At 52.3% G+C, this 27,272-nt stretch overlaps 1 protein-coding gene across 1 annotated transcript; it reads left to right on the top strand.

Annotated features, from left to right (window-relative positions):
* Positions 1 to 984: 984 nt before the first annotated feature.
* On the top strand, positions 985 to 26,960 carry CCNI (cyclin I). The gene is made up of 7 exons (XM_080343695.1): positions 985 to 1,298; positions 14,382 to 14,538; positions 20,667 to 20,801; positions 23,389 to 23,463; positions 23,614 to 23,754; positions 24,553 to 24,783; positions 25,288 to 26,960. The coding sequence occupies exons 2-7, from the start codon at positions 14,425 to 14,427 to the stop codon at positions 25,744 to 25,746; spliced, it is 1,155 nt and encodes a 384-aa protein (XP_080199821.1). The 5' UTR covers positions 985 to 1,298; positions 14,382 to 14,424; the 3' UTR covers positions 25,747 to 26,960.
* Positions 26,961 to 27,272: the final 312 nt, after the last annotated feature.

Below are 27,272 nucleotides of genomic sequence, written 5' to 3'. Positions count from 1 at the left end.
CCGGCCCGCCCGGAGCCCGGCACTGCACCCTCCGGCGCGGAGGGGGACCGAGCCGGGACAGCAGGGACAGGGTGCATCCCGGTGCACATCTTCCCTGCAGGAACCGAGGCAACTCAAGCGGTGACAGGGAGCTGCGTCCCAGCGAACACGGGCCGGGACACACGGCACGGACACAAAACCACCGAGAACTCGGCGCTCTTGCTGAACGCCCGCAAAAGGGGTTCGTGTATCAACTCCCTTGCTCATTGTTTCGCGAGTGTTTTAAACGAAACTTTAAGGCTTTAACAAGCCTGCTGCCGAAGTGCCCGTGTCACTAAGGGGGGCGAACTCGAACCTGCCGTGCTGGGGGTGCTGCTGGAAGGAGCAGCACCGCCGTGGGGCCGCACCCGCGGAGGGACGGTGGGAGCGGCGACACCTGTCCTGCCTCACGGCCCTGCCCCGCTGCCCCCAGTGCCGGCGGGGCCGACTCACGCTCCGTGGCCACAGGCCGGGCTCGGCTCCACCGCAGGGGGAGCCGGAGCCGCTCGGCACAGCCCCGCAGGGCCGGCACGGGGGCGACGCCACCGCTCGCCGCCCGTCCCAACGGCCGCGCAGGCGCCGCGGAGGGACGGCGGCCAAATGGGGAAGCGGCCGCTTCTCCGCTGCCTCCGCGCAATCCTTCCGCCGAGGGAAAAGAGTCCCGGCCCCCGCCGGCGGGCCCCGCACCGCGCCCCGCGGAGGAGCGGGGCGGCCGCACGGCGTGTGTCCCCGGGCGGCGGAGGGCAGCGGGGCAAGAACGGGGCAAGAACGGGGCAGGTGGCGCCGCGGGCGCGAACGTCCCGCCCCGCTCTGCCGTTCGCCGGCGTCCCCCGCGCGGCGTTGTCCCCCCCCGTGGTGCTGAACGCCAACGGCGGCCGCGCGCGCCGCGCCCCGCCCGCGCGGAGGCGGGGCCGGGCTGAGGGGAGCCCGCCCCGCCGGGCCTTCTTTCCCCCCCCTGCTCCCCGGGGAAGCGGCTGGCTGCGGGCTGCCTCTCGCTCCCCCTCCCCTCCCTTTTCATTTTCATTTTATTTTATTTTAAGTCCCCTTTTCCCCCCCGCGCGGCGGCGGCGGCGGCCCGCCTCCCCTCCCCGCCCCCGCCGCCGCGGCCCCGCACCGGCCCTGCCATGGCGACATGAGCCCGCCGGCCGCCGCCGCCGCCGCCGCCCCGGACATGGGGCCCGCACGGTGCTGAAGCGCCGCGGAGGAGCCCCGCCGCCCCGCCCCGCCATGGGGTGCTGATGGCCGGGCCCCGCCGGGCACCCCGCCGCCGCGCAGGGGAGGTGAGCGCCGGGGCGGGACGGGGGTGAGGGCAGGGGGGCCCGCGGCGGGATCGGCTGTGCGGGCACCGGCGGCGCGTGTGCGCAGCATCGGCGCGTAACGCCCGTGCGCTGCACGGCGCTGTGCGCTGCGCGATTGTGTGTGTTGCACGATTGTGTGTGTTGCACAATTGTGTGCGTTGCACGGCGGTGTGCAAGCGCGCGCGTGATTGCGCGAGGGTGTGCAAAGCCCGCGCCTGCAGCGCATCTGGCGAGCGGTGCATTGTGTGCGTGTGCCCGGGGCGCGCAGCGCTCTGTACGTGCGAGGCTGCTGCGTGTGTCTGTGTGTGCGTGCCCCAGCTGTGACTCCCTGACACAGCGCCGGGCCGCGGGGCTCTTGGTGCTGCACGTCGTGCCTTTGTGTTCTCTCGCCTTCGGCTTGCGCGCTGTGTGCAGGGATGGGCTGCCCTCTCCTCTCGCCCGATGGAACAAGTTTTTCCTTGAAAGAAGAGCGGGGTTGTGTTCTATAAATCTCTCTCCGGAGGGGTGGACTAAAGGAGTGAGGTTACCGTTGGTTGTTTCACACAGACTTGCAAAAAATCCTCCTGAAAACTTGTCTGTAGCACACACTATAACCTGTTTGCTTTCGACACTGTGAACAAGGGAAAAGAGCAATCCTGCATTTTCCCACTCTTAAAAATAAGGGTGTTAGAAAGTAGACTCCTTTGAGCCGAAATTTAAAAGTGCTTTTCAGCATCAGCCCTTGTGTGCTCCTAAAACATCCTTTGCATGGTGTTTTGCGCCAGCCTGTGCATGGCACAGCCCCGTCTAAACACAGAAGGGTGAGATTTTATGTACTAAATATTCAAATGGAGCAAAATCGATGTGGTTGTGTCTTCCCTTTTCTCTGCAAAGGTGGCAGATGTGGCTGTGTCCCCTCCCCTGGGGCAGCCCCCCAGCTGGGGTGGCTGCTGCCTCGGCCACAGTTCCCAGCCGAGGGATGCATATATGTGTGCATGCCTGTCAAGCCCAAGTTTTGCAAGGCGAAGCCTGGGCAGGAGTTTGTTTCACAAAAAGCAAATCGCAGCATCTTTTCCTTGTCTGGAGGGGTTGGTTTTGGATCCCTGCAAATGATCCGGTTTTGCTTTTAAAGCAGTCGGACTGGCTGGTGAAGCTGGGGGACGGTTGTCTCTCGTCTGTGCCTGCACAGACCTTGGCACAGGATGTGGGAAGATGATCTTTTGGCTTCTCCCTCGCAGGAATTGAACTTCAACATCATGTGTGTGTGTATATATATATATATATTTACTTATAATAATCCTTCACTACATTAGGGCTTGTGTATAGTCTCATATGGTACAACTCAGGTGCTCGTTTTACTATGTCTATTCTATATTCTTACTGAATCCTGTGCATTGTTTGCTCTATGTCCTTATTAAAAAATACTCTTGAGACATCATCTGTCCTTGTGCCATTGCCTGGTAAGGCCCTTGCTCTATCAGGACCCTCTCCCCAAAAGCTGCTGCTTTCCCATGGTTCATGTTCAGGGAAAGAGAGCAACCAAAGAGACCCCCTTGTGAGCCCCGACCCTTGCCAGCTGCCATCCCCTAGTGGGGCTAACGAGGGTTGTGTGGCCCTCCCTTCTGGACTCTTCTGCACAGCCAGGTGGGGAAGGCGAGCTTGGGGTGGCTCAGGATCGTTTTAGAGAAACAGCTGTAGCTCGGTTGTCCATCTCCCTACACGCTGGGGGCCTTGGGGTGACTGTCTGCAAGGGAATTGATGTCAGGTGTTGGGACCTATATTTTCCAGGACAGTGCAGTATCCAGAGCTCTCTGCCGCCTTATATTAACACATAGACACAGTCACCACAAACCTTATGAAATGTGTTCTTTTCCTGTTTTCAAATTATATGTTACCATAATCTTAACAGACATTTATCAATTCAAATAGACTTCAGTCCAAACTTTTCCAGTCAGTAGGGAGACGCAAGTATTTAGCTTTTTACAGCCTTGAGCATCTCCTGTGTAACTGCAGTCTTGTACATTTTTCCCATCTCAACTTCTCTGCGCTCACGTGCTTGTTAGCATACCTTGTCCAGGCAAAGCGAGGCGGTGCGCGGCGGTGGTGCGGGGGAGCGTGCCTCCCCGCGGGGCCTATGCGAGAGATGCTTTCCTTCACACACCCGCAGCTATGCGCTGGCTACAGCGGTAACTCGTCTTGACCTCACGCTCAGCTGGCTCTTCAGGAGCATGTATATTCACAGGTTTAATCTTAGTCTTTCTACATGGTACTTTATAGGAAATACACATAGGTGTGGCTGTGATGCTGATGTAAACTCCCCATCTAAACTAGGTGATTAAATAGATTGGTACACAATCTGCAGTTTATCTCACACTGCTCTGTAGCCTGCCAGAAATACATTTCAAAAAAGGCTGGGCAGGACCAGTGTCTTCAGGAAAACTAGACATGGTATTCTGACTGCCAGATGCTAACTAACCCTTAGGACACTGTTGCCCAAACATGGAGCAAAATGTGACTAGAAGACATGTATCTTCAAGCTGAGTGTGACACGGTTGGGGCATCTGAAGGTCTTCCCCTGCAAGATGTAAACCAGGTGTCTGGAACTAACCTGCCCAGAAACAAGTTGTGGCTGTTTTCCTTCACTCTCATGACTTGCAGCGGGGTTAGAGAAGGTACAAACGCAGGTCTTTGTCACCACGACTCCACTGAAGCAGTAGGAAACCCAGGCTGGCCAGAGGAGGTGGATTTCACGGGGGTTCTGGTCCACTACAAATAGAGAATAGCTTCTCTCAGAATTCTGCACAATAACAGTTGTTTTCAAATGCCAAAAAAGCAAGGTGAGGTCATTCAGATGGAAGGAAAAATCTCTGGTGTCTGCCACCTCAGTATGAAGCAGATGTGGTCTGAAATTTTCCCTTCCTCAATGTTTGCCGACTGCAAAAATTGTCAACACCGATTTATTAGCTGTAATGGGTATTTGCACTTGCCATGCAATAAACTCACCCTAAAGCTCACTGATGAATAACATGTTACTGCAGATACTCCATTTCGCTCATCAGCCCAGACATCAAACATTTTCTTTACAGGGATGATGGGAGGTGCTGGATGAAGCCGTTTGCCAGAGGCTTTTGTGCCTTTTTGGTGGTATTTCGCTGTCTACAGCAGGATCCTGTTTCCTGACTGGGGTCGTCCTTGACTACAGTGGTCTGTCCCATGAGAACTTCAACCTTTACCTTCCTAACAATTCTCCTGACTGCAAATCTCAGGGTTTAACTGCTCCTAACAACCGCTGTGCGGCTGAAGAGCCTGCTTCCCTTAGGGAGGTAGCTGCTGTAATAACATGACCATCAAATGCAGCTTAGTCTCCATTTATGAAATAATTGCAAATGTGTCTGCACTTGCATGGATAAGAGCAAGGGGGAACTCTGGAGTGGCCATTATGAACCAGCCCCCTGGATGCACTGTTCTTTATCAGCACCCCCACCTCCCAGCGTTTCCTTCCCTGGGTTGGTTTTATTTTAGGCTGTAGATTGTCCGGAACAGGGGATACCAAGGCTGTTAATTGATACTGGTTGGGCAGGAGAGATGAGTGTGCGGGAAGGGCCAGGACTGCGCCTGTGCCATCCTGTTCTCGTGGACAACTGGAATTAGCTCCATTTCCATATTGTCTCAACAAGAGGCTAATTAGTCAGCAAGCTGAAGCTCCTGGAGGGTAATTAAGCTTTATAACTGTGGGTTCTCTTTGGTTGATGAGAAAGAGGAGACAGTACCCTCAGAGCCTAAGAATGCTGCTCTGCAGCTACTGTGCTGTACCTCATAATTGATCTATTGTTTCAACAGCAGATAATTCCTCATTTCCTCATAATTATATCCCTTTTTTAGTACCTCACACTGCATCCTGATATTAGCTGTATTCACTGATAATTTACCCTGAAGCCCATCAGGATCTGCAAAGTAACATATTGGCCCTGGCAAGCATTTATGCTTTCAGACAAAATTCTCTGTTTTTGTCAAGAGGAATCAAGCCATTGTAGTTACGCTTTTTCTTTTTTATGTGGGTGTTAAACTGGATATAAACTTGTTTGGTTTTGTTGCTGTTCATTTACATTAATGACTGACTACTGCCAAAAGACAAAAAGAACCACTGCTGAATCCTGCTTCTGTGTTTTTGCCCACAGAGGCGTTGTATTTATTTGGTTCCAGGGGATTATATTACTCAAAAGGTGAATGCGTAGTGCTTCAGATTCCAAATGCCTGTTGGCCCTTGCCTGTAGAGGGTTAGCTTTTATGTGCTTGAAAGCCTCTGGCCCTATTATATAAAATTACTGCTCACTCTCTCACTTTATGAGCTTGATTTTCCTCAGAGTGACTTACTTCAAGTTACTGTTGATTTACAACAAGTTCCATTGGTGATGGAAGAAGTGAATCATACCCTGTGTGTGCCGCTTTTAGGAGACTAGCAGTGAGACATTACATAATGCCAGGTTTGGTTTGCCCCCCGCCTTTAAAAAGAAAAAACAAAACAAAAATAAAACAGACCAACCAACCCCTTCCTGTTGTGCGTCCAGCACGTTCATCCTGAAGCAGCAGAGAGCTGCTCCGGGCACCCAGCTGCGCCCTCCCAGCTGTGCTGCTTGGCACCTCATGCCTGGAAGATCCCATAAGAGCCAAGGCTGGAAGGGGCCTCTGAGGGTCATTTTATCCAACCCACCTGCTCCAGCTGAGTGGCCTAAAACCTGTTGCTATGTGCCATGTCCTGATGGCTTTTGAACATGCCCAACTATGGGGACTGCACAGCCTCTCTGGGCAGACTTAGCCAGCGCTGTGTCACCCTCACACTGAAGTGGTTCCGCACGTCCCTGCGAGCCAGCAAAACCAAAGCCTTCCAGCTGCACGGCGGTCTCCAGAGAAGCACCCCAACGCGCTGGCTTCCTAGAAGGTGTTTGGAGCATCATGGTACCTCATCACTGTGTGCTTGCTTACATAACCACACTTAGGCCTCTTCTTTCTGTCGATTTTGTCATCTTTTAATGTCATGTGCCCAGCTTGGTGAAGTGGATCCTATCCCTCCCAAGCAGACTCTTCACCTGCAAAGAGAGTCCTTGTGGTCATAAACCCCACACCACTGTTGCTGACACCAGCTCCACAGCCAACTGTTGACCTGCACAGAACATCAGCAGAGCCCCACAGCCCCGACTGCCACCCCCAGAGTTCCACAGTCACTTGATGCTCTCCAGGTTGCCTCTACAGTATTGCTGATGCCCACAAGGAAGAACAGTGCAGGGGCAGTCAGAAGGTTGGACAAGCCCAGGCAGACCCCCACAACATCTTCTGCTTGAAAACACATCAAGCTCCTCTTGGGTTTTGAGGGTGATAAACCTGCTCTGTACCTATAAGCTCTTAGGTGGGGCAGGAACCTTCCTTTTAGTCCCAGAAATCAGCAGCTTCCACCCTTCACCATGTGTTTCGCTTACCTTGGTGGTAGGGGCAGACACTGCCTGCTTCTCAGCTGCAGATGGGGGCTGAGGCTCCTCAGGCAGACGAGTTCCACAGAAGAACCTGTCTGGTGTCCATGAACCTTCCCTGGTGCTGCACATTCACCCTCTTCCTCCCATGTCTCCTCCACTTGGCACCACAACTCCTCCAAGAGGCCATTCCTCCTGTGGGACAGACAGCCACTTCTTCCAGCCTCAGAGAGAGGCCTTCGGTGCTCCCTGCACCCACCATGCCAAGCTCTGCCTGCACCAAAACCTCCACCCTGGCAGGGGCAGTTCCTCCAACATCTGCTGGAGAAGCTGCCCATGGTGTTCCACCATGCCCAAGACTGGTGGCACTGGAACAGATCTAGCAGAGTCCTTCCACAGCAATCTTCTACATGTCCTCCTTCATCTGTTAATGATGCCTTGGGCCTGGCTCTTATATAGACCCCACCCAAGTGCTTCCTAAAAGGGTGCTGGACCCTCCCTAAATAAGGGGCAGCTGGTTGTGCTCGTTAGAAGCTGCTAGAATGTCCTCAGGCTTGTGGCTCCCCTTACCTTGTCCTTATCCAGCAACAGCGGGCACCCTCAGGTTTCTCAGAGGGTTCCCAGGTGTTCCCCAGTGATCCTGGATCTTGTCACCACAAGGTCCCAAAGCAGAACCCCGATGTGATACCCCAGTGCACACAAAGGCTCACATTCCTGTCCTGGCGGCACACCTGTTTCTGAGCGCTGAGGTCCATGTGCCGAACTCCAACAAGGCACGTTCCTACCGAAATGTTAGCATGAGTCCTTTGCCCGATTTTTGTAAACGTTGCAAAGAGTTTGCGCCTTCAGGAGGCATCTTGCGTGCGTATCAGCAGCCAGATGATGAGCCTGCAGTGTTGAAAGAGTATAAAACACAAGCATTTCTTTGGGAAGCGTTCATAAAAATGGCATAGAGGGGTTTTGGTTTGCAAGGGTTTTGTTTTTGCTTAATTTAATCGATGCAAGCAAACAGCCTTCATCAGATAATAACTTTCCCTTTGATTTTTAGGTTCAAATAAACCAAAATCTCAAAGCAGAGCTCATTAAAGTATATTGAGTTTCATCTCCTCTTTGCATCAAACGCGTACGTTATGCAGCTGGAGCTGGTCTCCTAGGGCTGGCTCCTGAGTTTACCTTTTATCCGCGGTTTCCTCGGTGCGTTGCCGCACACGGCCTCAGATGAGAAGGCAGCTGGGCCTGAAATGGCTTGTGTGCACCACTCGGGAGCTGCGCACGGAGCCACAGCCTTTCTGGGCGATGGACGGACTGATCTTGGCGGTTGCCGAGACAAAAGGAAACGCAAACCTCCTCCGGCGCTTCCAGCTGGAGCCGTGAGGAGAGGCGGCGGGGCCGGCGCAGAGCTGGAAACGCGCCCCGCTCGCCAGGAGGGGAGAATGGTGACACTGTCTGAAAGTTGGGTCAGCAGTTCATCTTCTACCTTGTTTTTTAGAAGTGCCTACTTTGGAAAATATCATTTAAGCTTCCCTTCAATAGCGAAACCCTGGTGTCGGTCACGAGAATGACTCTGGAAACGAAGCACAGCAGAGATTTCTTACAGCTAGTCCGGTTTACAGTCTCCGGGTGCGGGAGAGAATAGACTGGGCAGCAGGCATCGGTTTTACAAAGCAGTGGATGCTGTTGAAAAGAAATACTGGTGCAGGCTTGTACCTGCAGAGACCCGCTGAGTGACAGCCATCAGCCTTAGAGCACCGGCTCTGTGACACCCTCCCTCTGGAAAATGCCCTTATCCTGGCTCTTTGTCCCCTGGTCTCTTGGTGATTTATTTTTTTGCTACCTCAGGGAATACTGTGAAGAACCCAAGAGATTTCTTTTCTCCCACATTGCTCTACCAGTCCCAAAGTGCCCATGGTGCTGTGACAAAATCCATCTGAGCTTTCCTTTTTGAATAGGGCTGTTCAAAGAAACAAAGAAAAACCATAAGTGAGACAATACCATCAGTAAAAACCCCACCATTAGTGAGAAACACCGCTGCAAAATACCATCAGTGAAAACCCCCAGACAATAAAACGGAGCCTGCAGAAAGGCACTTTGGGTCGCAGGAGAGGTGGGATCGGGGTAATTGAATCTGGTGCTCTCCCGGAGGCCCAGGGGTTTTTAAAAACACTTGTGCAGCACCCATCAAACAGGTGCCTGTTTCATGTGCAAAAAATCCTGAGCCTCGTGGGGTCGGAATGTGCATTTCTCCATGTGGAAGAAGCGGAATGCGCTGGGCTGCCCGCGCCGCGGTTGTCACAGGCCAGCCATGGAAATGGCGCGACCTCTCCGCTCTTCTGCGGGTGTCCCGAGCGCACAGTAACACCAGAAGATGGTGGTGGGACGCGCGCGGTGCTCCTGCTCCCTGCTTGCTGAACAGGGCCTGGGATTTCTCTGTTTCAAAACACACTCAAAAAAATCCCTCCCACCAAACCACGGCTCCGCTTTCTCACGTCGCGTTTGCAGACCTGTGTTTGTAGCCGGCAGGCTCCTTTAAAATCGTTCGGAAATTTTGTTCAGCTTGGAAAACCAACAGTAAAACGAGGTCAACTTGATTCGCGCTCCCAGGAAGCGTCTGGTTGGAGGAAGAGCAGTGGCGAGCGTGTGACGTACGTGAGCTCGCTGAGCGGCGCTGCCGGGATCCCTCTGCCAGGCGCCTGTCGCAGGCTGCGGAGGTGGCACGGCCCTCTGCCGCTCCCAGCCTGCGTAAAACCACCTCTTGCCGAATTTGGGCCTGTTGGCCGGCTTAAACACAAGCCAAACACACTGCTATATTACATGTGCACCCGTGGCACGTTTGTGCTTGATACTAAAGCATTTCTCATGGGGGAACGCACGTCAGTTCATTGCTTCACACGCCTCTTTAGATACTGAAATTTTAAAGTATCTTCCCAAACATTTTTCTTGCATTTAACCTGAAAAGTATCATATATCATCATATATCATCTCACAGCTCTATTGAGCTATTTTCACTAACCAGGCTGCAACAACATGTGCTTTCTACAACTGAGAGCTGTTGGTCCCAGCCCGTGCCAGCCCTCTGCCTGTCGCTGTCCCATGAGATGGCATTTGAGGAGTTGAAGAGACAGCAAGCTCTAGGCATCGGTTTCCAGTAGCGAGGCATCCACGGGAAATTCTGCTCTCTAAACTGCAGAAACGTTGTCCCCTTCGAGTGGCTACGCGTCACAGAAATAATGTGAAATCATAAAGGGAGTTTACGCCTGCTGCTTTCTGTCTTCTCAGATGCAAGCAATGCTGTAGGTGCTCACCTTTGTCTGGCATGAATTCCCACACTGCTTTACTGACACAGGGCGAGGAAAGAGTTAAGCCAAGAGAAAGCCCCAGATACTAAAATTAACATCCATCCCACCACCCGCCGCCCACAGCTCTGAAATGTCTAATGGCAACTTGCAGTTAGACGGTTTGTTCTAGCAGCACAGGCTGCGTTTGCGTCGTTGGAAATCACAGATGGCTGGAGCGCGGAGGAATTCAGTCTCCTTCCTCTCTGCTTCTGCTTCGCCTTGTTCCCCGCCCAGAAAAGTCTGTTTGCAGGTCATGTGTAAAATCGCATTATTGCCTGCTAAAGCCAAAGCAAGATTTGGCTGCTGGTTGCTCGAAATACTTACAAGGTCTGCAGAAATGCATGTGGGGGTTAAACTCTGTTGGAATCACCCCTCCTACCCAGAATAGCCACCTGGATTTGTGCGCAAAGACAGTGGGTTTTAGCCTGTCTCTAGTCCTAGAGATTTTGTTAATTATTTATGAAATTATCTATTAAAAACTAAAACAACCCAGCAAACCAACTCCTAACCACCACAAACAAGGTTTTTCTCGTGGCCCTGGATGTTTCCAGTGGTCCTATTTATGGTGCAGTTGTGTTGGCACAGCTGAATCGCATCTGGAGGCGGGGAAGGCTACACACTTGTGTTGGGAGCTTGTTCTGCCCATGGGTGAAGCAGCCCTGTAACTGCATCTTCTGTTTGCAAGAGCCACTTTTTATTCTCAGTGCAAGTGATTACAAAGCCTAAAAAAGAAAAAAAATCACCTATTTTGCATCCTACACAAATGTACACGCCCCCCCACCAAAAAGTGTTTCTGGCACCCCAGTTACTGCAAACACGAACTGCTTTTGAAAACCATAGCCTGCAGCACTTCACAGCGTCAGACTTCTCTAGGGAAACTGGAAGTGCCTCTTTAGGTAAAACTAGCTATGAACTCGGATCAAAAAGGGAGATCTTTACGAGATAGGTTACGTTTTGTGCACCAAGTCAGGGTATTTTTCATGGACAAGGAGGTGATTTTTTCATGCCTCTCGCAAGCGAAAACCTCACACCAAAGCTTTGACTCTCAAATTGCAAAGCAAGATGCAACCTGCAGCTTGTGACCTTGCTCGCAGGAGACATGAAGCCGAGCCGGAGCGTTCTCCTGGCTCGCTTCTCCGTCACTAACCTTCCAACTGGTCTTTAAGAAGTTTCCGTGCAGCCAGTTGACCTTTCCGTAGAGATTAAGAAACTTAAAGAACTGTTGGAACAGCAGTTTAGAAACTCCGCAAGTGACCACAGGAAAACAAAACAGAACAAAACATGCGGCCCTGGAGCTGAAGTTTAATTTTAAACTAGGGAAGCAGAGGCTTAAAGCTGGGCTGAGTTAGTTTATGGTGGCCTAGCGTGACTGTCCAGCCTCGGCAGTGCTTCCAGGTCTGCAGCCGTTCCAAGTGTCCTTGCTGCTGCTTTTCTGCCACGCTCAGTTTGTATCGTACCTGAGCAGGCAGGGTCGGGTCCCTCGGTGGTCTCCATCCCGCTGCTCACCTCGCAGCGTCCCGGGCGTCTTGTGAAGCTGTGCACACACGTAGAGCACACCGGCCTTTCTGAGCGCGTTTATCTGATTAAGAGCTATGTAAATTGAGATGCAAACTCGTTCCAGCCCCGGGGCGCTTGGCTTGGCGAGTGTCCTGGCGCGCTCTGGCTGCTGGAAAAGTCTGTGCCACTGTTGCTCCAAGGGAGACTTTCAAGTGCGTCATTCTTCTTCTTCTTCCTTATAAAGGTTATTGTGCCTCAGCCCTTGCCGACTTACCTCCCTACTTCAGAAAGGAAAGGTTATTTTTCCCCTCTCTTTTCCCTTTAGGACCCCAAGAGAGTTGCCATCGCTGCTCACTGTAATGTCGCTTGCAGGGCCATTGGTATTTAAGGTGCCCTGATGTCTCTGCTGGGGCTGAGGCAGTACAGGGACAACCTAAAAGGGATCGGGGCACCTAAAAGACCTTTTCTGGGCCCAGAGGCCTGTGAAACCCATTTGTGTTGTACCTGTGGTGGGAACCATTGTCAGTCCCAGCAGGAAGAAGAGTTGCCTGAGGATGCTCGCTTTGGCCTGACGTTTTCCATGTGTTTTCTCCAGTGATTTGAGAGGTGGCTAATTACTCTCTCCTTCCTGCAAAACCAAGGAAGGACCATCAGTATTTCATATTAGGAGATGTGGTTGGGCTAAACACATCCACTGCTGTTTTGGGTCTGCTGGCTGTGCTGGTCCCGGCGCTGCGCGGGCCCAGCGCTGCGGCCGATCCGACATCTCACCCTGTGTTACACCAAACACTCGCGCATGCCTTTAGAACCCATCTCTTCTCCAATTATGCACCGGCCGGTATGGTCTGAGAGGCTGTAGCTGGTTTAACCCAGTTAGCATTACGTGGTGTGTAAGAACTGGTGATCTGCAGGCTCAAATAATAAATAAATCTGTAAAAATTCACCCATCTTTTGCTCTGCACAGACCTGGAGAAACCTCTTTTCTGGGGTTCCTGAGTTCCCAGAGAGGCTCTGAACGTGCTTCCCTGTTTCCCTTCAGCATCACTTTGAATGTCATCAGGATCATCCCAAGGTGTAAAAAAGACACACAAAATCAGTAAAAGGACCTAAGCCACGGTTCTGTTGAGGGTGATGTCGGCTCACCTCCTCCCAGGCAGAGTCCCCTTGTCAAGTGGGGAGCTTTCAACGGGGATTTTCCAGCCCACGGTGACAGCGGCCCGGCCGTTGGGAGGCGGGTGGCCGTGGGTTTGGGACACGCTGCAGAGTGTTCTGAGCACGTCCAGGAGTTCTGGATCCGCGGTTGTTTCCCCCAGCTGGGCAGTGTCTGTGCGGTGGCTCAGCAGGTGCTGCAGCGGTGGGCCGGAGCGCCGCGGTGCGCAGGGCCAGCGCCGCCTCCCCTCGCTCACCGAGCAGCACATCTCACAGAAACGCGGGGTCTGTTCAGGCTCCACGTTTATTTGCCACTTAAAACCCGCTCAGCTATTAGTGGGGCTCGAGTGTGGTTTTTGTGCCTCCTTCAGGTTCTATGTGAATCACGCCCATTAAAAACTCTTGTAAGTTAACAAAGGAACATCTTTGTTCTACAGTTTCCCTTAACTCCGTGAAAGCACTCTGGATTGTCATTTGTTTAGAGGTGTTGTTGTTATTATTTGTAGTAAACTGTTGTTTTCATTGTCAGTTTTGTTTATTTTCTCTGATTCGAGATGTTGCCTTGTCTCCTGTAAATACAGCACGAACCGTTGTAACAAACTGCTGCTGTGAACTAGCCTGGTGAGCACTTGGCCAGGATCCACCTGCCTCAGATTTCACAGGAGCTCACAGAAGGAACCGAAAGTTGAAGTAACTTTCCCAGGGATTTACCCTTCAGGGCTGAATTGTTTTGCCTAAGTGATTTAACACTGTCGAGAAATTTGCAGCCAGAGTAATGGCAGGCAGCATTACAACAATTCCAATTACCTTTTCCAATCAGGTCGTCTTCTCCGTTTGAAAGTATGCGGTGGAATTTGTCGTCTTTAAAAAAATATAGTATTTGCTGTGGTTTTCATTTCAAATTCAGATGTTTCTTGACACATTGTTAGTGATGAGCGAGCTGTCCGAGGGCCAGAACTCCCTTTTTTCTGTTTGCTGTACAGCAAGGTGTTTGGTTGTAGACTGCGTGCTTTTCATCACCGCTTCTGCCTGTGGAACCAGGTGTTTCTGAGTGCTGTTGGCCTTGCAGAAACATTCCCCGTCACTTACTCGGCTTGTGGTCTGTCTGTCCATGCTTTGCCAGGGCTGTCCCTGGCTTTGCCGCTTTTTCATTCCCTTTAAAAGGCTTTTCCTATCTAGAATTCAGGATATGCCCTAGAGTTTTGTGGATCTGTGTAACATATTTTCAGAGCGATCAGACCCAAGCGGAACCTCGCTGAACTCCCTGGTACGTTTGCATTGCCCGTGAATCAGGTTGCAGCTGAAATCCCCTATGTGTTTGCTGTACCGCTCCTCCCTCTTCTTTCCTCAAAGCATCCGTAGTTGGTGCTGCGGGAGCGGTTCAGCCTGATGCCGACGGAGTGAGAAGCAGGGAGCCGCCGAGCGGCGGGCGGTCCAGCCCCCTGGGCGCTGCAGACCTGCGCTGGGTTTGGCCCGGCTGCCTCTGGATCTGAGCGGCCGCTGGGGCTTTCCTGGCCCGTTACCCGAGGGCCGTGCTACTCCCGAGCCTGTTCCATTGCTCGCAGATTGACTCGCTGTGTGCTGGCTCGGTTACCGACAGGCCCGGCTCAGGATTTCAGCAGGCTGTCTTTGTTTTGCAGGTAGCTGTATCCAGCTGGGTGGCAGGTGGATCCAAGGGTTACCATGAAGTTTGCGGGACCCCTGGAGAGCCACAGGTTGTCTCTCCTTCTGGAGACGGCAATCTCTAGGGAAGCTCAAATGTGGAAAGCGCATGTGCCGAAAATTCAGCCCAATCAGGTAATGCCTCTTCTTTGCATCATTCATCTTAGTAAAGGCATGAGAGTATCCTCTGGTGTATTTTTATAGGAATGACTGAAGCTGCTGCACGAGGAGTTACCTTCTGCTTCAGAGCTGGCAAGTTGGCCTCTGGAGTCAGTCATGCCTTTTTATTTGAGGGACACACTGTACAGCATGCAGTGTTACATCTCTGCTGTGCTGCTGAAGGCGTGCACATACATTGGTTTAATTACATTCATTTTACAAATCGCATGGATAAGTAGCACATATTTCTAGGGGGCACAGCTCTGCAGCGGTTCTTAAAAGCAGCTTCATTTTCTTGGACTAAGGTCACCAATAGCAGCGTCGAAATGCTGCAGGGGGTCCGTATTCCAGCCGCCTGCCCAAGGGTTGGCGTGGGGAGGCTGGACCAGGTTGCTCATGGCCTTGCAGAGGAGGCACCTGTGTCAAAAATGCCTGAGAATGCCACCAGCTTCTCTTCAAACCAATATGAGAAACGTGAGGTGGGTGGTTTAGGAACACGGTACCTTCATGGAGTTCTGGTACCGTGTTGCTGGGTGGGCAGAAATGACCGCACTGTAGTGAACTCAGATCCAGCCTTGCTGGTCTTGATTCATGTGAACTGTTCACACCACTATGTCAGCTGTTGCCAAAGCTAATCAGTGTGGTCACTGGTTTTCTGTCTGGCAAATGAGAAACTGCTGTTCTGTAGGGACAAATAAGTTTTAAGGGGCTCAGTATTAGTTTTGTTAATCCACATTTCGGTTTCCAAGTAAGTGACCTGTTTGCCAGAGGTGTGGGAGTACATTGTAGCTGTGGCTGTCTTCACGCTGTGTACAACTTCAGACCCGGTTTATGGCACACCAGCCTGCTGTTCCGTGCTGGCAGCAGTCCTGGGCTTAGTGATTCTGGTGGGGGGAGGTAGGATTACAGTATAACAAGATGCGTTAGGGACTCGGTGTCACCGACCCAGATTCTTGTGTAAAGATTTCACAGGGACAAAGCGCTTGTGTTTTCGCCTTGGTGAGGTTGATCCAGGAGGCTCAGAAGCCACCACCTGCATTAGAGGGTGCTGGTAGCAGTCTCTGCCGTGCACTCATCCTGCTGCGCGGGGCCTCGGGGCTCTGAGCGTCGCTGCAGCCGAGGTGGCGGCACTGGCCAAGGGTTGAGTGCACTGGGAGTACTGAGAGGTTAACCGGAGTGTTGGCAATCTGCTGGGTATGAAATGGGGAGGGGCAGCTTGGTAAGTCAGACTGGGATCGAGGATGGAAACAGCCCAATGGCTAAACCCAGCCTAAGGTTTGCGCTCAGCAGCAGCATCTCTGCTCTGGCCTGGACAAGTGCCAGGTTTGCCCTTTCAGTGTGCAGTTACGCGGTGCTGATGAAGGATCTCCTCCCCCGTTCTCCCTTGTACTTGGGTAACATCATTGAGATCCGTCCTGGGGAGCGTTTCCCGGCCCTCTGTGCTTGTCACCCTGGGCTTTCTGCTCCCGGAATTCCCACCCTCAAACCCATGTTGTCTTTGTAACACTTTTCTTTATGTTTTCCTACATGTCCACTCAGACATTAACTTTTATCAGCAGAATGCCACAGTATTAAATGTCTTCCAGCAGTAAATAATCACTCAACTGGGCTGAAACCACTGTGTGCATATGTAAAATGTATACAGGTTGGATTTAAGAGAGCCCCTAAGCACAGTTACTGGTGTGGGAAATCCTGCCCTGCGATGCCACAGTGCAGCCGAACACCCTGTATCTGGACTGAAACGATTCTCTTTGTTCCTGCGTTGGTGACACCGGCTTCCCAAGCCATCTGTTCCCGCCGCGGCGCTGCCGGGCAGTGCCGCAGCCCAGGTGCCGTGTGAGTGACCCTGCTTTCTGTAGCCCCTGCAAGAGGTCACACTCGCTGACGGCTCCTGCCTTCTGAGAACGGCTGCACTGGCCTCAGACCTCACTTGTGTGAAACCGTTGTTTATTCCTCAGGACAGTCAGGGAATCTGCATCCTCCTGTGCATCAGATCTGGCAGCCCAAAGCACCTGTAACTTTCCATTCCCGCTACAAAGGTAGCCTGGCTACAGAGCGGTTTCAGTGAAGTCATCTGGCTTGCAAATGAGAACAATGTGACTGTGCCTACAAAGCAACTAATGAGCAGATTGGAGATACAGCGTAACTCTTCCCCAGGAGTAACCTTGCAGCTTCTGCTCTTTACCGGAGACATTTTTGGTCCTAATGTTTAAAGCCGAAACAAATTCCATTTCTATATATGTGTCAGAGTTGAGATATTTTGTCTGAAAGCCCCTATTTCCTACTGGCATGTGTATTTCTTTTTGTTTCCCTCCTTTAAATGCAGGGCGCGAGCCCTCATTATTTGCAGTGTATCACAGCCCGATGTCACAGGCGCTTGTCAGCCTGAAAAAACAGGGACCCTCCTAGTGTTTCTGGTTGTGGGTTTTTGTGGTTGTTGTTTGGTTTTTTGCTCCCTGTTGGGTTATACAACATGCAGGTGACATTCACAAGTTTTCGTGTGGTTCAGGCTTGAGAAATCCAGCAGTAAAGCCTGGTCAAAGGTTGATATTTTTTACATGTTACCAAGTAACTTTGCAGCAGAGAGGTGTGCAAGCCCAGACTTTTATTGTTGTTTGTTTACAGAGTCAGTGCCACTTGGATCATTTCTCCTCTCTTCCCTGGTACATTTCTTTCTGTGTTCTCACTTGTCCTCCGTACCCCTTGAGAGAGCAAGACACCTCAGTTTATCTCCTGTTTTCCACCATCTCGCCACATGACCATGTGCAGGTCTCTTAACTTCTGGTGCCTGTTTTATCCTGTGGACGCATCCGGGACTCACCGTTTTGGTGGAGGCGCTGTGAGGTTCGTGCGTCAGGGGGGTCAGGGGCGTCCGAGCACCGCCACGGCCCTTTCAGTGTCGGGTCCCGGGGAAGGTCACGTCTTGCTCTGGCTGGAGCAAATAGGGGAGAGGGCCAACCAGCTCCGCCTGGGGCAGCAGACAGCGCAGAAAGCAGTAATTACCAGGTAAGGTGATTTTCCTAGATTAGGCAGCAATAAAACTGAGGCATGTTGGAGTTCTCAGGTAATATTTTTTTCAGACTGCATTATCCACAAGTCTGAAGGTTGTGTTATTTATTAATAAAATACCTGCCTGGAGTCCTTCACAGAAGCTTCCCGTTCACTGACCGCATCTAAAGGCACGTTCATCCGTAGAGTGAGTGACAGACAGCATAGTTCTCGATAAAGAATCAAGCAGGTCAATGTGAGGTAGCCCTGCTGTATGCAAGGAAGAGAGAGAGCAGTTGTCGTCCCCCCGCTGCCCTGTTTGTGTCCCAAACACATTCTGTCAGCTCCACAGTTCCTGCAAGGAGCCTTGTTTGCTTTTGCGCTGAAACAACTGATGGCTTCACACACGCTGTTGTGCTCCGAAAAGGTGGGAATTAGCATCACATCTTCTTCCTGTGCTCGGTGGGGTGTTTCCTGCCTCCCAGCAGGTCTGAAATCGCTGGTGCCTCAGGCAGCTGCCTGCTGGCTGTGGTTTTGCAGTGGCACATGTCTGCTGAACCTGGGCGCTGGGCCGGGCAGCCGGAGCCGCAGGTCAGGCCTGGCTCTGATCCGCCAGCCGCAGGAGACGGATTGTCCTTGGTCCTTCGTCCCCGGGGCCGGTGTCAGGTCTGCCTTGGGGCAGCCGCTGCTGCCGTGTGAAAACAGAGCCTGCCCTTGCTGGGCTCGGATTAATTTTCCCTAATTAAAGCCGTCGGACCAGGCTACCGTCGTGCTCTTCCACCCCAGGGGTTAAGTTTCCAACTGTGTATTTGTGGCAGCAAAACAAAGAGCTGGCCGCGCAGATGTGGCGAGCAGCAGAAGGCGACGTCTATGGGAAAGCACCTCACAGCAAAGAGGAACTTGTGCTTCCCTGCCCAAAGGGACTTTCTTTCTTCCAGCCACCGTAGCGTCTCATTTTTGCTTTTAATTTTGTATAACTAAGGAACAGTGACCTCACCGTTTAATTAATTTCACTGTGCCGCGTTTCTTGCTCGCATTACTAGGTGACGTAGGTACACCTTGGAGGGACAGGGATAACGACCGATGCGTTTGTGGGAAGCGCAGCGGGTGTGAGGGTGCGGGGACCAGCCCTCGCTCCTGCTGCCTGTCTGCTCAGGCCTCCCGGTGCTCACAGGGGGCTGTAAACTCACCTGCTCCCTCTGCGCGAGGGAATCCCTGCCCTCACCACTTAAAGCCAGCTTCTGAGCGTGAAACTTTGCCTTCTGTGCCCACACTGCCCTGAAGGATCAGCAGATATAAAGACAGGCCTTGGGAGACCGAGAGGCAGCACAGAAGGACGATCTCCCCCTTCCCGGTGATGCTGGTTTGAGGAGAAGACCCAGCCTGTTGCTTTGGCAGGCGCGGGGGCCCAGCGCAGCCCCAGAGGCGATGCCCGTTCTGCGGCATCCACCGGGAACGGTAACTCAAGAGCCAGAGGCAGGTTTTTAAAACAGTGTTTATTTTGTTGGCTGGGCTGGTTTCAGGTTGGCTGTTAGCAGGTACACGCAGAGCTAACCAGCTGCATTCACCCAGACACTGCATTTACACACTAATCCTTTAAGCTACTCAAAACCCTTTTAAATCTGCAATATTGTCCAAACCCAGCTGTGGTTATAAAGCCCTTTTGTGTGGCTTCATCTCTTTCAATTTAAAAATAGGTGCAACGCATAAAGCACTAAGAAACAACTTCTTAACCATCACTCTTCCATTTTCTGCATATATTAGGTCCAGCTGCAGAGTCCCCACCTGGCTACAGGAAAAGTATTTATTGTAAGGACAGACAGTATTGCCCATTTTCCTCCCCAGATACATTGCAGGTCCCTGTCCCACTGTCCAAGGGATGATGTTGTCAGCGGAGCGTTACCAAGCTCCTCGCTGCTGTGCATGCACATCTGGAACGCCGCAGCGCGCTGGGGACGGCAGGTGTGCTGCCCTCCTAGGGGGGGGCAGCGCCCGCCAGCTGCAACAACAACTTCGGAAAGAAGTGGTATTTCTTGGAACTGAGGAAGCAAATTGTCTCTCCTGAAGAATAGCAGGTGCTTTTTAAAGAGCCACACAATAGCCGGGTATTTATTTTGCATCAGTGTAGGGTGTTTTTATCCTCTAAAATGGTGCAACTTCTCCCCCGCTGCTATTGCTGAGGGAGCAGCTAGAACTCAGCCCAGCAGTGACTCTGGTTTAGCAACCGTTTCGTTTCTTTCCCTTAAACCCTCTCTGAGCACTCGGACCCAAGCATAGCAGGACAAATTGGGCTGGTTTCACTTCTCACTAATCACCCCACATAATTGTTGTTAAGTCAGACTAGACATGTACCTGGTTGAATTGAAAGGCTCTAGAAAAGCTGTAACTCTTTCAGTGAACTCAAAGATTTTATGTCAGTGACTGATGCGTGTTTGTGTGTGAGATGCAGGTTGTCCAAACAGATCAATAGTGGTGACTTGTGCCAGAAAGTTAAACCAACGAAAAAAACCCAACCAAAAACGCAACAGCAAGCCCAACCATTTTTATGTGAAAGAGCATGTGTTTTGGCCTGGGATCACAGGTACCTGTATTGCTAAAGGTCTTTGGAAACTGTTTGGAATTTTCTTTTTTTAACACAGACTGAGCTAAAAATACCCCATAATTTGAAGGAAAAATAAACCTTCCCTCTTAAAATACCAACTCGGTCCCTCCGGCCGTGTGTCTGCCTGGAGCTGTGCCCCCACCTGGCTCCCAGAACAAGGCCGGGTTTGTTCAAGCCAGCCTTTGCTGTGTGGCTCTAAAAAAAACCTCTTAGAGCTGAGCTGGAGGATCCACTGTCAGTATTTGAAGTACCTGAGGAACTAGAAGAGATCTTTGTTCTGTCCCCAACACACAGCAGTGTCTGCCTGGCGCTGGTGTAAGCAAAGTCGGCTTTTCCAGGGCATATTACGTGGGACAGAGCAACTGCAAGAACAAAGTGGGGATTGAGGCTCTCTGAGGCTCCCCCTTACCAAAAGAGCCTTTGTCCCGTGCTGAATAACTCCTGCAGAGGTGAGGCATTTGGTCTTTTCTGGCTGACTCGGCATGTGTAAGAACAGTCTGTTTTTTCTCAACAGGACGTAGCCATTTCTCCCAAGCAGAGGGATGAGGTCATCCAGTGGCTGGCCAAGCTCAAATACCAGTTCCACCTTTATCCAGAAACGCTCGCCCTGGCCATCAGCCTTCTGGACAGGTTTTTAGCTGCAGTAAAGGTAAACATTTACACATACGTCAACCCACAGAGACGGGGACCACCCCCGCGGCTGTTTCTGGTACAGTCAGAACGGTGTGGCTGTACAGAGCTGCCTCCTTCCCGCTCTGCTCTTGCTCTCTTCCTTTTTTCACACGTATCTAATGAGATGCTACCTGCACTGCTCCAGGGACATCATTTGGGGGTGTGGAACGGGCAGCACACGCTGCCAGCAGGTACGGTGGGAGGCAGATCCTTTCCATAGTCATTTTCACCCACTGGAAAGTAGCCATTGGTTTAATGAGAACACGCAGTTCTCAGTGAACTGACCCCAGTGCTTATACCTACCAAGAACGTTTTCCCTCTCTGTTCTGTCTGCCCTTTGCCTTCCTGTAACACAGCTCATCAGTTTAAATGTATACTCACCTAAGATGAAGCAGCACCCTTCCGAGTGCCGTGCTCGGGCTGTGTTTTGCATACGTGCAAGTGTCTGAGCAAACCATTGGTCAGCGCACACTCCCCGGCCTCGAGCTGTGCAGCCGGGCGCTGGGGCCTGATCTCTTGCTGTATTGCTTAGTTCCATTCCAGGCCAGTTGATCTGCAGTCTCACCTGCACGTGTGTCTGACCCCACTCACACCAGTGGGTAAGCAGCAGGGCTTAGGACAGCTAAGCAAAGCGCACGCTCTCAGGCTGCGCCCCTGCCTTTCAGTGTGAGCCAGCTTGGTGGAATTTCAGTGACATCATCTATTATCCTACCCTTTAAATATTAATATACATTGATAATGTTTAAATTACAAGCCATGGAAGATTTTAGGATATCTTAAAGTAGCTGATGTACTGAAACACTGAGATGGGAAATAGATTTAAGTCTCTCAACAACCAATGCCCTCAAGTACAGCTTTTATTTCAGTAACTGCAGCAGCCAAGGAGTGCAAGGAAAGCAGAACAAGAAAGAAGTGGCTCTGTGCGTCAGGCAGCACGGGAACGCGGAGCCGTGTGGGGCTGGGGAGCCCACGGCTCCGTGCGCCCTCTCTGCTCTCCTCTCCCACAGCGTCATTCCTCCGATGCAGCTTCAGCCCTGGGTTATGTGTTTGGGTTGTTGTTTGGCCCTACCGCCTGGGACTCTGTTATTAAGATGACTGGTCTCTAGAGAGCGTGCGGTTGGGAAGAAGAGGTGACAAAATTAACATTAAAAGTAGTAGGGAAAACATAGGGAAGAATAAGGTTCCCTGATGGTAGGAATCTGCTCCAGACATCTGCTTTTCCCTGAACACGCAGGTGTCCTTTTTCGCTGCACATCATTTTGTGCTAACTTGACGGTTCCCTTTGAAGCTGCCTGCATGGTCAAGAACAAGGTACAGTCTTGCCCTGTGGGAATTGATGCTCGTTGCTTTCAGCAAGACCGGAACGCACAAGCAGACGCGTGCGTGCACCCCTGCCCCAAGCGCGCGTTCTCTGCCCGTGTTGAAGTTGAAATGGCACTGGAAAGCCAGTGCTCTAGGCCTAGAATTGTCCTTGTTAAGTAACTGTGGCTGACTGTAGTTCAAGATGTGGTCATTTTGGACACAATCCTGGCTTATTCTCTTGTTTTCTGGTGTTGTGGGTTTCCTGACAGCTCATTGCCCGAGTGTAACACCCAAGATCTCACCCTTCAGCCACCCCATAGCTCTGCTTTATGTGCTTTTACCTACCCACAATTCATCACGGCAGCAGTTGACATCCAGGTGGAGTCTGGCAGGGGGTGCAGGAGTTCCCCTTACCTTCGCCTTCAGCAGCTCCTGCAGGGAGGCAGAGGAGCAGCTGCCAGCCTGCTGGGGGCAGGACAGGGCTCTGCAGCTGGCAGCTCCGGCACCGCCAGCCTCAGAGGCCTCCGCGCCCCCTTTCCCGCAGGGAGCGCGGCCTGTTGTGCTTCCTCGGGTCTTTACACTGATGTGGAAACGAAATCATTTGTCAGGAGGTCAACCTGGGAAAGATAGCGGCTAAACAAGAACTCCAGCAGGGGCGCCACATTCCGAGTGCAGGCTTAGCCCCCAGCACAGGGGCTGTCTGAATCCGCACAGCCCGTCATGCTGCTCTCCCACCCCTCAAAAAAGGAGTTTCCCATGCACATAAAAAAACCCCAACACCTTCCCTAAAACAACAGGCAGTGGGAGGGACCTCAGTAGTCCCCAGGCCACAGAATTCTGAGTGGTGATTTGTAGGGGTGTTTTCACTTCCCTGGGCAAGGACAGCCTTTTCCAGTTCTGCCTTTTTCCTCCTCCCGTGTGTCTGACCCCCAGCTCCGCTGCAGCAGGTGAGGGACTGTGGTTCTGTGCCTGATGACACTCTGGCCCTTCAGGTTCCTCGTTCCTGTTCTGCTGCAGTGCCCCCACAGGAGCTGTGCCCGGTTCCACGGGGGGCTGGCAGGCCGCCGTGCCGCCGCCCGTCGCCGTGTGCGGGTATTTGCTCGGCACGACCGGCCAGCGTCGCGGTGCGGCTGGGGGCAGGCGGGCTGAGCACCCACGCCGCGCGGGCAGGGCCCTGCGCCTCAGCGGTCTGACCACGAGGGAACACTCGTCATTTTTGCATCGCGTTCACGCAGGGACTTCTCTGCTCTTCTGTGTCCTAGGCCCGTCCAAAGTACCTGAACTGTATTGCAATCAGCTGCTTCTTCCTCGCTGCAAAGACCATTGAGGAAGATGAGGTAATTATTTGTTCGCACTACCGTACCGCGGTCTGAACACATTCTCGCCACCCTGCCTCTGCTCGCACTTGCCACAACAGGAAGGAAGCACTTTGTGGAGTTTTTGTAATGCCTGTTCTCTGATTGCTCTTTTTGCATTGGCGGTTGCAGAGGATTCCGGTACTGAGGGTGCTGGCTCGGGACAGCTTCTGTGGTTGTTCTCCAGCTGAAATTCGCAGAATGGAGAAGATTATCCTGGATAAATTGAACTGGGATCTTCACATGGCAACGCCACTGGATTTCCTTCATATTGTAAGTGAGGGGCTATTTACATTCTTTCAGGTGTCAGTCACTGTACATCATGTGTTGAGAGGTACCAAGACAAAAATGTTACCTGTAGGGGAGCAAAGACTTCAGGATGTGTTCATAATTACAAGTAGTTTCTAAAACAGCCTTACCAGAGAATTTCAGAGGAGACTTGTGACACTTAGGGCTCAGCTTCCAAAACATGGGCCTGCATCTGGCAGTCTGGCCTACTCTGAGGCATGTTAAGCCACACACCAAGACTCAGAGCTCCCGAAAACTTGGGCCTAAGTCTCAACTGCTTGTGGTTTTGCTCACAGCTAAATGCCAGGCAGCACAAAAACAATAGCAGAACCCAGGGGAAAGCACTTGCTACAGAACGGCATTGCCAGGAAACCAGATACTTAGAAGAGGGAAGTACAGTATCCTGAAGTTCTCCCTGTTGAATTTCTTCCTTCTGCTCACTCAAGGAGGAGTTGTAGCCTAGGACAGACACCAGAACTGCCCAACCTGTGCTGTTGGGAGAGAAGGGTGGAAGGGGATGGCCTTTTGCCGTGCCCTCAAAATCCTGGGCCCCAAGCAGACAAGCATATGATTGCAGGCCCTGCCAGAAACGCTGCACCAAGCTGCTGGTGTCTTCAGCATAGAGGGTTTTTGTTTGTTTTTTACCGTGGTGTGGAAGTTGCCCTGACGGTTAAGCTAGAGGGTGATTCTGCATCTAAGACGTGTCACATGCCATTGCTGAGGTCCGGGCTGGCTCTGCCTGTCGCTGACACCAGCGCCCTCCTGCCCTTGTGTCCCCCGCAGTTCCACGCAGTCGCGGTGTCCAACAGGCCTCAGCTGGCGACCATCCTGCCCAAGCTGAGCCCCTCGCAGCACGTGGCGGCGCTCAGCAAGCAGCTGCTGCACTGCATGGCCTGTTACCAGCTGCTGCAGTTCAAGGGCTCCATGCTGGCGCTGGCCATCGTCAGCCTGGAGCTGGAGAAGCTGCTCCCGGACTGGCTGGCTCTCATCATCGAGCTGCTCCAGAAGGCACAGGTGAGGCGGGGGCCGCGGGCTGCCGAGGCTGCGTCGTGCTCCAGCTCCGCCGGTCCACGCCGGCCGCGGCTTTCGGGTTGGTAGCTGCTGGTCGCTGCCTGCGGTTCTGCTTTTGTGAGGACAGTCATGCCCAAAAAGATGGTTGTGCAAAGCGTTAATCCTGACTGCACGCAATAGGTGCAAAGGGAGGAACTGCGTGCCCTGATGGATACAGGCTGCTAAAAGATGCACAGAGACCTCTTAATATAGGAAAGGTTTTTTCCCCCCCCAATGTTGCTCTGACATCTAGGATGGAGCAGGCATATCTTAAGTAGTCATCATGTTGGTGGGGTGGGTTTTTTGGTCCTTTTATTACTTACTTTCTCCCGCATCCAGCACATCGAGAAGTGAGGTACCGGGGTGGCCAGGGTGTTCAGGGCGCCAGCCCTGCCCTGCCCTGCCGGCCTCTCCTCTCAGCAGCAGCGACCACACAACAGCGCACCTGTGCTTGTCTTCCCTCTGCAGATGGACAGCTCGCAGCTGATCCACTGCCGGGAGCTTGTGGCACATCACCTTTCCACCCTGCAGTCTTCTCTGCCGCCCAATCCTGTATATGTCTACAGTCCCCTCCAGCACACCCTGGTGACCTGTAACAGAGGAGCGTCCAAGCGCCAGCCCTCCTCTGTCCCAGGGCCAGGTTTGTCCCAGGACAACGGCCGGCCAGAAGCGCCCGTCACAGGTACAGCCGCGCTCTACCCGCGCCTGCCAGCTCCCAGCGGTTGCAAACAAGCCTCCACTAAGCGCAAAGTGGAAGAGATGGAAGTGGACGACTTCTACGACGGCATCAAGCGCCTCTACAATGAAGACATCGCTCCGGAGGTAGTGGCTCTTGAAAACGTGGGCTCTGTTTGCGGCGCTGACGTCTCGAGGCAGGAGGGCAACGCGTCCCCTTGTCCACCTCTGCAGCCGGTGTCCGTGATGTAGCTGCGAGCGCGCGCCGCCCGCCCGGCGCAGCGCGCTCCAGCGCCGCGCGGACCCGCACCCCGCGCCGGCGCCGGGGGGACGAGGGGCCAGACCTTCTCAGGCTGAACTGAAGGGAGCCAAAAAGAGAAAAAAAAACAACCAACCCACACAAAAACCCCTTTTTTTGATTTTTTCCTTGTGCGGCTAATTATAGTTCCACTATTTAAGCACTTAAAAACACAAAAAAAGTATAAAAATCTAAAAACCAAAAACCAAACAAAAAAAAGTAGGAAAAATTGTTTCTTTCTAGTGTTGTCAGTTCCACTGTTTCTCTGCTCCTGTGTCGTAGCCCATTCTCCGCGCCCAAGAGCTCACACCCGTCGTGCAGCGTTGATCCAGGTTTCCCAGCCAGCTGACGCCCTGGGGTCTCATTTCCATCAGCTCCGTGCTCCCTTTCCGCTCGCTCCTCTTTTAATTCTCGGCAAGTCTCGTGCATGATGTTCTGTACTACCTGCCCTTCACCACAGCTTCTTTCTTTCTAAAGAAAAAGACCTTTTTGTTTTGTTAGCACTTGGGAGTTTGAATGTGATAACTTTTAAAAAACGGATTTAAATAAAAGGTTAGTCAGGGAAAAAAAAGTAAAACCACCACCAATGCTTGCAAACTGCTCCACACTTCAGTGACCGCCACAGGAGTGTGAACGCATCCCAGAACACGAGGGCAGCCGCCACTCTGTACCTGACGCAGGGGGCTCTCCAAGTTAAAACAGTTTGCATTTTTCAACACAGAAAGCAGTTAACGCATTGTCACCTGAACAAAATTACGTTTGTTCTTGTTTGCAGCAAGGAACGTCACACTGGATTTTCACCAACATTTGACTCTGTGTCAAGTGTAACCCTTGAATTCTGCAGACTGTTTTCCCCGTAGGTTTCTAAGCTCAGCATGCGAGCAGCACCGCCTGGTGAGGCGCTGGGGCGGCTCCTGCGCCTGAGGTTGGAAAGGTGTCGTTGCCAGCCACAAAACCCCAACAAAGCCCCTAACCCTGAGTTCTGTGTTCACGTCACTTCTAACCAAGAGTAAAACCTTTAAAAACTTGTCTCTTAAATGTTACACCTCTGTTTCTCGGAATGACCTCTCCCAATTGTAAGCTCTCTCCACAGCCCTGAGGAAGGTATCGTATTTGAGCCATTGTACTGATGAAAGCCTTCTGGTAGCAATAAAGAAAGTTGTCCTGGCCCGCAAGTCTCGTTGTGTGCGTTTCGGCAGGTCCGTTTGAGCCGGGGGCAGCGCTGCAGCAGCGCTGGGCAGGAGCTGCGCTCAGCACCGACCCGCCGCCTCGACAGCGGCTCAGCTTTGGCCCCAGCAAACTGCTCTCATCGTGGGTTCCTATAGCAATAACCTCCCTGCAATTTTCTCCACAATATGTCAGCTCTAGCTCAGACAGACATCGATACTTCATTCACCCTGCCTGGCCTGGGGACCACTCACAAGTATTTATCTCTTGCTTCCAACCTGGAAGCTGCTCCTACCTCCAGGTTGTGGGAGTT

This window comes from Nesoenas mayeri, assembly GCF_963082525.1.
Source record: "Nesoenas mayeri genome assembly, chromosome: 4".
NCBI classification, from domain to species: Eukaryota; Metazoa; Chordata; class Aves; order Columbiformes; family Columbidae; genus Nesoenas; species Nesoenas mayeri.
The sequence above is the reverse complement of the archived record's forward strand: the minus strand, read 5'-3'. Positions and strand labels throughout refer to the sequence as shown.

What these genes read in the sequence shown, in the direction of transcription:
- CCNI (XM_080343695.1), top strand. Translation starts at nt 14,425, where the DNA reads ATGAAGTTTGCGGGACCCCTGGAGAGCCACAGGTTGTCTCTCCTTCTG. An exon ending in CGAAAATTCAGCCCAATCAG is followed by an intron (nt 14,539 to 20,666) that starts GTAATGCCTCTT and finishes TTTTCTCAACAG; the next exon opens with GACGTAGCCATTTCTCCCAA. An exon ending in AGACCATTGAGGAAGATGAG is followed by an intron (nt 23,464 to 23,613) that starts GTAATTATTTGT and finishes TGGCGGTTGCAG; the next exon opens with AGGATTCCGGTACTGAGGGT.